Source organism: Seriola aureovittata, chromosome 5 (genome assembly GCF_021018895.1).
Source record: "Seriola aureovittata isolate HTS-2021-v1 ecotype China chromosome 5, ASM2101889v1, whole genome shotgun sequence".
NCBI classification, from domain to species: domain Eukaryota; kingdom Metazoa; phylum Chordata; class Actinopteri; order Carangiformes; family Carangidae; genus Seriola; species Seriola aureovittata.
In genome coordinates, this window is record NC_079368.1 from 30119856 (window position 1) to 30129855 (window position 10000).

The window sequence follows — 10000 nt, forward strand, 5'->3', positions numbered from 1 at the left end:
GAGGACTGCAGTTTGTCAGAGATCAGCTGTTCTTCTCTGGCCTCAGCTCTGAAGTCCAACCCCTCCCACCTGAAACACCTGCACCTGAGTAACAACGACCTGCGGGACTCAGGAGTGAAGGGTCTGTGTGGTTTTCTGGAGAGTCCAGACTGTCGACTGGAGACTCTGGGGTCAGTTCACTGACTGTTACTTTTACTAAATGTAATTTATCTTGAAGTGAAGTATTTTATTATTTTTTATTTATTATTAACTGTTATGATTATTACCAATGAGCTACTGGACACATGGATTTCCCCTTGGGGATAAATAAAGTATATCATTCATCATACATCTTTTATTCCTTATTCAGGTTGAGTCACTGCAGTTTGTCAGAGATCAGCTGTTCTTCTCTGACCTCAGCTCTGAAGTCCAACCCCTCCCACCTGAAACACCTGGACCTGAGTCACAACATCAACCTGCGGGACTCAGGAGTGAAGGATCTGTGTGTTTTTCTGGAGAGTCCAGACTGTCGACTGGCGACTCTGAGGTCAGTAGAGGGGCGGAGTCAGTCCCTTCTCCTTTCAGCAGTGTCGTACTAAACACAGTATCAGGCAAAGATCCAGTGTTTCCTGTAAACGTCCAAACTCCTCAGTGAAGCTGTGAGAGGAGAACGATGACAGGCATGTCAGCCAATCAGATGTCAGTTATCATGAGCAGATCAGGGATACCAACAGGGTCACTCATCTTAATCTGAGCTTAACTCTGGTTTTCAGTCTAACAGATGCTGGCTCACTTTGTGGCGTGGTACATCGCCATGGTAACAGAAGTTCATTAACAGGCTCACCTGCCCTGAAGCAGGATTAATTCAAGACATCACCTTAGACTTTCTAACCAGCCAATCAGCTCTCTGGAAAAACACTGACACGATCCCAACGTGGACAAAATACTGTATTCAAATGAAATGAGGACAATGAGTGAATGAATGAAAAGCCACTGCAAATAATGAAGTGAGTAGAAATGTGGTTGGATCCTCAGCAGTCATTATTACCTGTGACAGCATGGAGCTCAGACTGAACAGACTGCTGGTACACAACAGTGAGAGGATGGAGGTTTATTCTGACTTGAGCTAACAGGGTTCAGTTTCCGGTCGTGAGGGACAGAAGTGCTCATCTCCGCCCAAAGCTCCACCCAAAACTATTAAAACAACCTTCTGATCAAGATATGATGAAGGAGACGCCACTTTAATTCAGACGAGGAACTAATGTTATATTTTAAACATTAACACAGCAGCAACCAACTACTTTCTATGTAAAGATGTAATGGAGTAATGGCGTCCTGAGCAGAGAACGAAGCCACGCCCCCTCTCTGTGATGTAATCTGAGTTTCTCTGGTCTTTGTTTTGGTATCCAGTCTGGTAGTGTGTGCAGGACCACGGCTCAGATCCTGGTCGGCTGCCGGACCGTCAAAACGTCCAGAAGGTTTTAAAAGTCTTTTACCGGCATGATCATATTGTTTGTTCCCACAGGGTCGGCAGGAACAGGGTGATTAAAGCTTCCAGAGACAAAACCTGTGAGTACTGAAACTCTGTGTGCTATTCATCAATCTGTTGTCAATACAAACCTCTGCTCAGCTCCTACAGAACTACAGACTGTTCGCTTGGAGGGAGTCTGGATCCTTCCGGTCAGAACTGGTCCTGGATTTACTGCGTTTACTGCACCACTGCAGTACTTCAGAAAAGACTCTGAAATAACAGGATGAAGAACTATTCTGTGCTGGTTAAAGCTTAGTGCTGGAACAGGACTGTTGTGCATCACTCCTGACTTGGACTTGTCAGTTCAGTCTGAGATGGTGGTTTCGACAGTCCTGTCAGCATTATTGTGAACTCACATCGTCTCTGGTTGATATACAGCCAATAGAAAACCGTGATGACAGGAGGTTTTGAGCTGCTGCTGTTGGACTCTGCTCACATGCTCTGACTTCATCTCTGACTCGGATCTGATGAAGAGAGGAACAACAAAAACTGATTTCTGACATCTGCCGTGTGTCTTCTCCTCCCATCAGGTGACTCTGATGTCAAGCTGGATTCAAACACAGCAGACACAAAGCAGGAAGAGATGGAGGATGACGAGTCGGAGGAGTCGGAGGATGACGAGTCGGAGGATGACGAGTCGGAGGACGACGAGTCGGAGGAGATAGAGGATGACGAGTCGGAGGACGACGAGTCGGAGGAGATGAAGGACGACGAGTCGGAGGAGATGGAGGACGACACAAAGCTGATGAAGGTGAGAGAAAAACCAATGTATCCTGATATTCCAGACAGATTTAATGTCTCACAGGTTTTGATTACACTGGGCACACCAGTCTTCTCTTCTGAATTTATCAACCAATCTGACATCGAGACTAGTGTTACAGCATTGTAACAGAAGTGCAGAGCAAAGTGCAAAACTTCAGACCTGTGTCAGGAAAGTCATTTGTAGTTAAAGGCTGAAGTGAAGAGATCAGTCTGATATCTGTAGGTGGTGTGTTCCATAGGAATGGGGCATAATTGATAAAGGCTGTGTCTCAAACCAGATACTTCAGTCAGTACACTCACATGTGTACACTGTGTACTCATATAGTACACTGTACTATATGAGATGTATAGATCAGCAGGGAAACTATAAACATATAAACATGTATACATGATACATGATAACAACATATATAAACATGTTGTAACCTCAGCAGAAACACTTCTAGCTACTGTATTAATATTCACCTTATTCTATTATTCTTATTCTAATTACTATTCACCACATTATGTGGCTCCGACTACTTTCACACCGTTCGTCTCATTCTCGTGGACACGATATCTCAGTAACACCGTGACAGAACTTCTTCACATTTGGCTCAAACATCCACCAGGACTCAACAATGAACAGATTAGAGTTTGGTGGTCAAAGGTCAAAGGTCAGTGTGACCTCACAAAACACTTTTAGCCATTACTTCAACCAGCAATGGTTCATGTTCACAGGAGGTGACCTGGAACTAGTCTGAGTGGCGGAGGGATACGACCAGGAGGAGGAGATTGTACTTTACTTTTATACTTTCATAACTTATTCAACGGGTATTTGATGTCTTGTTTTGCTTTGAGATGTTGAAGTTCAAGCCTGTTGCAGCTTCATGTCTAATCATCAGAAGCCTCCAGCGGCTGCAGAATCTGCTGCGTCAAACACTCAGATGTAAATAATAATCATCTGTAAGTGAATGACGGCAGCTCACACCTGTGACAGTCAGTCCATGCAGAGAATATTTGTTTGCTTCACTCAACACGAGTTGATTATAGTAGTAGATCAACAGCTGATGTTGTTTCTCTCTGTATCACAGCCTCCATCAAGCTTCACACCTGAGCTGAGATCAGAATCTACACAAGTCTCATACAGGTAAACATGTAATAAACTCATTTAACCTTGTTCCTCCTCCACAGCTTCCCTCAGCCTCTGCAGTGTGGGGGTCTCATGGCTCTCGTCCCCCTCGCTCTCCTTCACTGGCCAATGTGTTACTGTGTGAAGAGACAACAGCTTCTGATGACCACAGCACAGCTGGATCACAGCTGGATCAGCTGTCAGTCAGCTTTAACAGCTGTACTTGTTTGTCTCCTTCGTCCTCTGGTCTCTCATGAAGTGGACAGATTCAGTGTAACAGGTCCACTGGGCTCATTCAGCCTTCTGTGTCCTACAGGTTCAGGTGTCCTGGTCCGGGCGGGTTCCAGTGTACTTCAACTGGACTGGTGTTTGTTATGGATCAGGAGGCGGAGCTGCTCTACAGGACTGTCCAATGGGACGAGAGCCTCCTCCAATCAGCTGGCAAGGCGGCTGCAGGGCCGCTGATCAGTATCCAGTGTCCTGAGGATGCCGTCCGTCAGCTCCACCTCCCTCACTGTGAAACAAAGGATGGTGAGCAAATGATAGTGTCTGTTACAGCACTGATGAAACTCTGTAGTCCTGTTGGCGCCCCCTGCAGGCTGCAGGGTTCATTACAGCTCAGACGTTTGTTGGTTTCATTATGAACCAGACAGTGTAACAGTTACAGTCTGATGACCGTAACAAACATGGAGGAACTGTGGACCTCACCCTGACTGACTGAGAGCAGTCTGACCTGCAGCAGCACAGCCACAATCCCTCACCGGCTTCCCACCCTCCAACGGTTGTTTGATGAATTGCGTGAACTGTTTAATTCTTCAGTGACTAAGTTTCCTAGACGTAGAATCAGACGATCACTGCTGTTGTACCAGATGTTGAACGTCTCTGTGTTTCCACAGCTCTGCTCTCTGAAGGTCTGCTGTCTGTCGTCCACATCACTGATGATGGAATGAGCGTCATCGACCCGCTGGAGATCACAGACACTCATGTGATCGTCAAAGTCCCTCATCTCTCCTGCTTTGGCCTGGTCTGGGCTTGGGAGCTTTTACTGAGGCTTCTGGACAACAAGAAACCAATTAGCTGCCAAGTTTTGCTGTTCCGACCACCAAACCAAATAACACGGAAGCAAAGCCTCAATGTGCATCTGCTGCCAAGTAACGTCCTTCTGGATGAGGTAAGAATGTAGGAAATGTTACAGCGTCACTGTCAGTCTCACCAGTATCAGATTCTGTGATAAAGTTACTCACGTGATGAAGTGGTATTTTGTTTTTACGCCTCCATACGTACGACCGTCCGTCTCATTCTCGTGGACATGATATCTCACTAACACCTTGACGAAACATTGAGAGTGCAGGATTCACCTGGTCCAGGTGAGTCCTGGTCCAGGTGAGTCCTGGTCCAGGTCTTAGTGATGCTGCTGTAGATGTGTCCTGAGCCGTTTCTCAGTGCAGAGTGCACAGAGTCCGACTTTATTTTATTGGAGTGTGTTGGTGTATTTGACACAGAAGCTCAGAGAGGCAGAGCTGTTGTTCAACTGTCCAGAAAATCACATACTTTTACTTCTTCTTCTCAGACTAACGAGCAGCAACAAATATTATATTTCAACTCGGATCAAATTTCATCTTTTTGTACTGGGGCGACGGCGCTCTCTGACGGCTCTCTGACGGCTCTCTGACGCCTCTCTGACGCCTCTCTGACGCCTCTCTGACGGCTCTCTGACGGCTCTCTGACGGCTCTCTGATCGCTCTCTGATCGCTCTCTGACGGCTCTCTGACCGCTCTCTGACGGCTCTCTGACGCCTCTCTGACGGCTCTCTGACGGCTCTCTGGCCGCTCTCTGGCCGCTCTCTGACGGCTCTCTGACGGCTCTCTGACGGCTCTCTGACGCCTCTCTGAACGCTCTCTGACCGCTCTCTGACGCCTCTCTGACGGCTCTCTGACGCCTCTCTGACGCCTCTCTGACGCCTCTCTGACGCCTCTCTGACGCCTCTCTGACCGCTCTCTGACGGCTCTCTGACCGCTCTCTGACGCCTCTCTGACCGCTCTCTGACGGCTCTCTGACCGCTCTCTGACGGCTCTCTGACCGCTCTCTGACCGCTCTCTGATCGCTCTCTGACCGCTCTCTGATCGCTCTCTGACCGCTCTCTGACGGCTCTCTGACGGCTCTCTGACGCCTCTCTGACGCCTCTCTGACGGCTCTCTGACCGCTCTCTGACCGCTCTCTGATCGCTCTCTGACGCCTCTCTGACGGCTCTCTGACGGCTCTCTGACCGCTCTCTGACGCCTCTCTGACGGCTCTCTGACGGCTCTCTGACCGCTCTCTGACGCCTCTCTGACGCCTCTCTGACCGCTCTCTGACGCCTCTCTGACGCCTCTCTGACGCCTCTCTGACCGCTCTCTGACGCCTCTCTGACGCCTCTCTGACCGCTCTCTGACCGCTCTCTGACGCCTCTCTGACGGCTCTCTGACCGCTCTCTGATCGCTCTCTGACGGCTCTCTGACGGCTCTCTGACCGCTCTCTGACGCCTCTCTGACGCCTCTCTGACCGCTCTCTGACCGCTCTCTGACGCCTCTCTGACGCCTCTCTGACGCCTCTCTGACCGCTCTCTGACCGCTCTCTGACCGCTCTCTGACCGCTCTCTGACCGCTCTCTCCCGGCAGGACGGTTCTCACATCTGCCAAAACGCCGGAGCAAATTTCCAAACAGGCGTGATCTAGATAAACTGACTCATATTTGAAGTCGTAACGGAAAAACATGAAAACTTAATGAAGTGATATAATTACGGTCGTAGAGTGAAATTAGTTTCAGCTTTGAGTCTGGCTCACAGTCCTGGTGAAATGCATTCTGGGATAGTTAGCTGTCTCAAGTCCACACAAGTCACGTAGCGATGCGTCCGGGATAAAACTTCAGATATTTGATCTGTACTTGAAGCTGAGACTGATGAAGTTCCACAAGAACACAGAAGAACAAAGACTGAGAAACGTTGGACTCAAGGATAGACCAATTAGATTTAGGTGGTCAAAGGTCAAAGGTCAGTGTGAACTCACAAAACACTCTGACAAATGTTTAATATTTTCTATGACCACGAGGAGGAGATTCTAGTTTTATTTTTGAAGCTGGACAAAACGGAGATGATTAAACGGAGATGGACAAATGTTGGACAAACAACACAGTGGTGGGTGGGTGTGGCCAGGAGAGGATGTGGTCGTGGTTTGTTAAACATCAAACAACAAAGTCACTCAGAGGGACAGATCATCGCAGGTCTGTCTTTTTCCTCGTCCTCACCGTCCTGTTCGTCCAGCCCGGTGAAGCTGACCTGTTTTATCGGGCTCTGCTGAGGACGAACCCTCTAATGAAATGTTCTGATTGTTCTCAAGGTGAAGGCAAAGCAGGAAGATTGTGTGCTCATCCGGAAGCCTTCCAAATGCACACTCATCAAAAACCAAACTTACACCGTTCACTGTCCGAAGGCCCATAAAGTCCAGCCTCAGGTGAGTGTTTCAGAGTGAAGCTGATGTCGGTTACTTCAAGACACTGACCCTGGTGCTGCTGCTTTTCAGAAAGATGACTTTGACCTGGACTTTGGACCAAATTATCCCCCGACGTTTGAGATCATCCTGCCTGCAAACATAGAGGAAACCACTGTGGCGGTCCGAGACCAGGCGGAGACAGCTGTCTGGGAGTGTGAGGTTCACCTGCCAGGTAAAGCCTCGGATCCTCTTTTATTCTACAGTCACTTGAACCAGCTTTAAAGGGTCTCACTGGCCAGTGTATCCAGCCAGTGAGAAAAGTAGGACTGAGGAGCTTTGTGAAGAATAAGGACTGTAAATCTGTGTCTTTGAGAAAGTGTGACAGTCACTTCTCCTCCAGTTGTTTCTCCACATCTCGTTCATGTGGTTTTAACTGGTCAGCCGGTCACACGGTCACATGTCACTGTCCCGTGTTGTGCTGGTCACGTTAGATCAGAGTTGACACTGAAGAAACGGTGTTTGATGGATTTTACAGAGTGACGGTCGGCCTGGTGTGATCGCTGTGGACTGCTGACTGGTTACCTCCACATTTCATTAGCTGTGTATATAAGGCTCAATTCTCAGCTCAGCAACATTTATCATCAGTGATTCAATTTGCTTATACACTAGAGATGTGCTTATTGAACACAAGTATGTTTCTAGTTCATCTTCCAGGTCCTGGTCCAGCAGGGACTCCGAGTGTCTCAGCAGGGACTCCGAGTGTCTCAGCAGGGACTCCGAGTGTCTCAGCAAGGACTCCGAGTGTCTCAGCAAGGACTCCGAGTGTCTCAGCAAGGACTCCGAGTGTCTCAGCAGGGACTCCGAGTGTCTCAGCAAGGACTCCGAGTGTCTCAGCAAGGACTCCGAGTGTCTCAGCAGGGACTCCGAGTGTCTCAGCAGAAGAGAAGCTGAAGTCTGTTCGGACTCAGTTCATCGACAGAGTGTCAGGACCTGTTGTTCGTGAGCTGCTGGATAAACTCCTGGACTGCGAGGTGTTAACTGGCGGTGAAATGGAGTCTGCTGCCGCGACAACGGGCAGGGCAGAGAAAGCTCGAGAGGTGATCGACATGGTGCGAAGAAAAGGACCGGCAGCCAGTTCAGCTCTGATTGATGTTCTGTGTGAGGTGGATCCATACCTGTCATCACAGCTGGACCTAACGTGAAGAGGAAACTTCTTTCATTCTTTAGTTTTACCTTCAAACGCTCCAGACATGAATCTGTGTTCATGTTCTGGAAACGAGACTCTGTCCTGCTGGGACTCACTGAACATTGGTGTATCGACTTGCTTTACAGTTACTGAAAGTTTTGAGATTTAAGATCAATAAATGACAGTTTTCTTCTGCCTGTTTCCTGACTTCAGTCAAACTTGCATCCATGACTCACACTATGGGATGCTGACTTCAGCTGGTGAAAACAGGCTGAAAACCTCTGACTGAATAACATCTCAAATCTGTGACTCACTCTATCCTTTGTCCTGATTGGTTGGCAGATCATGGTAGCCACGCCCTAAAGCACACCCTGCTTTTATCATCTATTTGACTTTATAAATAACATTCATGTGTTAATGACCCATATGCTGCAGGAACTCTGCTTTTGATCCTCATGGAGAAGGTGGTCGAAGGTCAAAGGTCAGTATGACCTCAGAAAACACTTTTTGGCCATAACTCAAGAGTTGACGCAGCGATCATGACAGCAGGTGTGTCCACACACATACCTGGAGTACATCCCAGTACAAGGACCTGCAGCTAACCTTTAACCTACATGAGCTTCCTACACCCACACGCCATGTTGTCTCAGCGGCCATCTTGAATACTTTCTTTTTTTACTGCCACTTTGTTCCTAGTTCCTAGCTCAACAAGAACTTGTTTTATTTATTGAAACTATTTTATTTCATTTTATTTTTTGTTAAACGCGACCTCAGACTTCAGACTGCACTATTGTTTTCATTACTTGAATTTAATTTAGAATTTGGTCATTTTTGGTGAAAACAATAAAAATGTTGGAATGAAAAAATTTGTGTTTTTTCATTGAGATACATAAATCAGCAAATGTAAATTGCTATATAAGCCAAATAATGGGAAAATAACCGATAATCCAATCGAATCCAATTGAAAAAGTGAATCATTAGATTAATCGATTACAAAAATAATTGTTTTGCCCAGCCCTAATATACACTTAGTAGATTAGACATGGTGTGTTTTGTGTTGCCTCATTGTAGGTAAATGTCTTCTACAGGTGTGTTTAATGTTGTGAATAGATCCTTCATCTTTGACTTACTGTTCATATGGTAAGAGCTTGTATGTAGCGTAGTTTGTGCAATTAGCATAATTAGCTAATTATCAGATAAAAATAAAGATGGAATCACATGCTATGGCCTTTGCAGTCACTAGATCTCGACCAGATAGTTGAAAGGCACCAGGACAGATTCAGGATGATTGAATGTATATATTTCTTTCTTACACGATAATAAGCAATAACAAGGAAAGTGAAGGACACACTGACAGGTGGAGGACAGACAGGAGAGAGGACATCTGTCTTTTCCTGACCCTTCATTACTCACAACATTAATACCAAATTAATAATAGTAGTAGTTTAATGTTGCACGTATAGGATCAGGCAATATCACTCCTGCAGCAGCCTGCAGAGGGCCACAGCTGTGTATTATCAACAGCAATGATTTTGTTTGAATAAATATGGAACATGGCTCAAATAATAAAGTAAGTAGTTGGCTTCATGTATTTATAAGAGCTGTCATACTCACACTTGGCTTGTTGTCCTCTTCTATCCTGCTGCCACCACAAGAGGGCGCTGAAGTACGAGGTGGATGCAGCAACTGTGGCGCTCACCCTGTGTTTGGTAAGTTATGGTGTAACAGCCACACATCAACTGTAACCTGCTGTAACAGCCTGCACCGACGTTTACTTACTGACGTGACAGTCAGAGCGGCAGCCATTTTGTTTTCAGGTTGTTATAAACCTCTGTAATGTCTTGACGGAACTTCTTCAGATGTGGTGCAAACATTCAGTTGGGCTCAAGGATGAAGATGACGATGGTTTTGTGGCTCAAGGTCAAAGGTCAAAGGTCAAGATCAGCGTGACCTCACAAAACACT

At 46.8% G+C, this 10000-nt stretch overlaps 1 protein-coding gene across 3 annotated transcripts in view; it reads left to right on the forward strand.

Annotated features, from left to right (window-relative positions):
- LOC130169701 (uncharacterized) overlaps positions 1–8230 on the forward strand; it is a 14125-nt gene extending 5895 nt beyond the window's left edge. For 2 of the 3 annotated variants that reach the window (XM_056376637.1, XM_056376635.1), the window contains exons 5-14: positions 1–170; positions 350–526; positions 1505–1548; positions 2041–2261; positions 3346–3401; positions 3700–3914; positions 4280–4554; positions 6758–6871; positions 6941–7082; positions 7553–8230. The exon at positions 1–170 is cut by the window's left edge and continues 4 nt beyond it. In XM_056376637.1, coding sequence (XP_056232612.1) covers positions 1–170; positions 350–526; positions 1505–1548; positions 2041–2261; positions 3346–3401; positions 3700–3914; positions 4280–4554; positions 6758–6871; positions 6941–7082; positions 7553–8052 — 1914 coding nt within the window. In that variant the 3' untranslated portion in view covers positions 8053–8230. The remainder of the gene's footprint in view (positions 171–349; positions 527–1504; positions 1549–2040; positions 2262–3345; positions 3402–3699; positions 3915–4279; positions 4555–6757; positions 6872–6940; positions 7083–7552) is intronic. The other variant, XM_056376636.1, reaches the window with a different exon arrangement.
- Positions 8231–10000: the final 1770 nt, after the last annotated feature.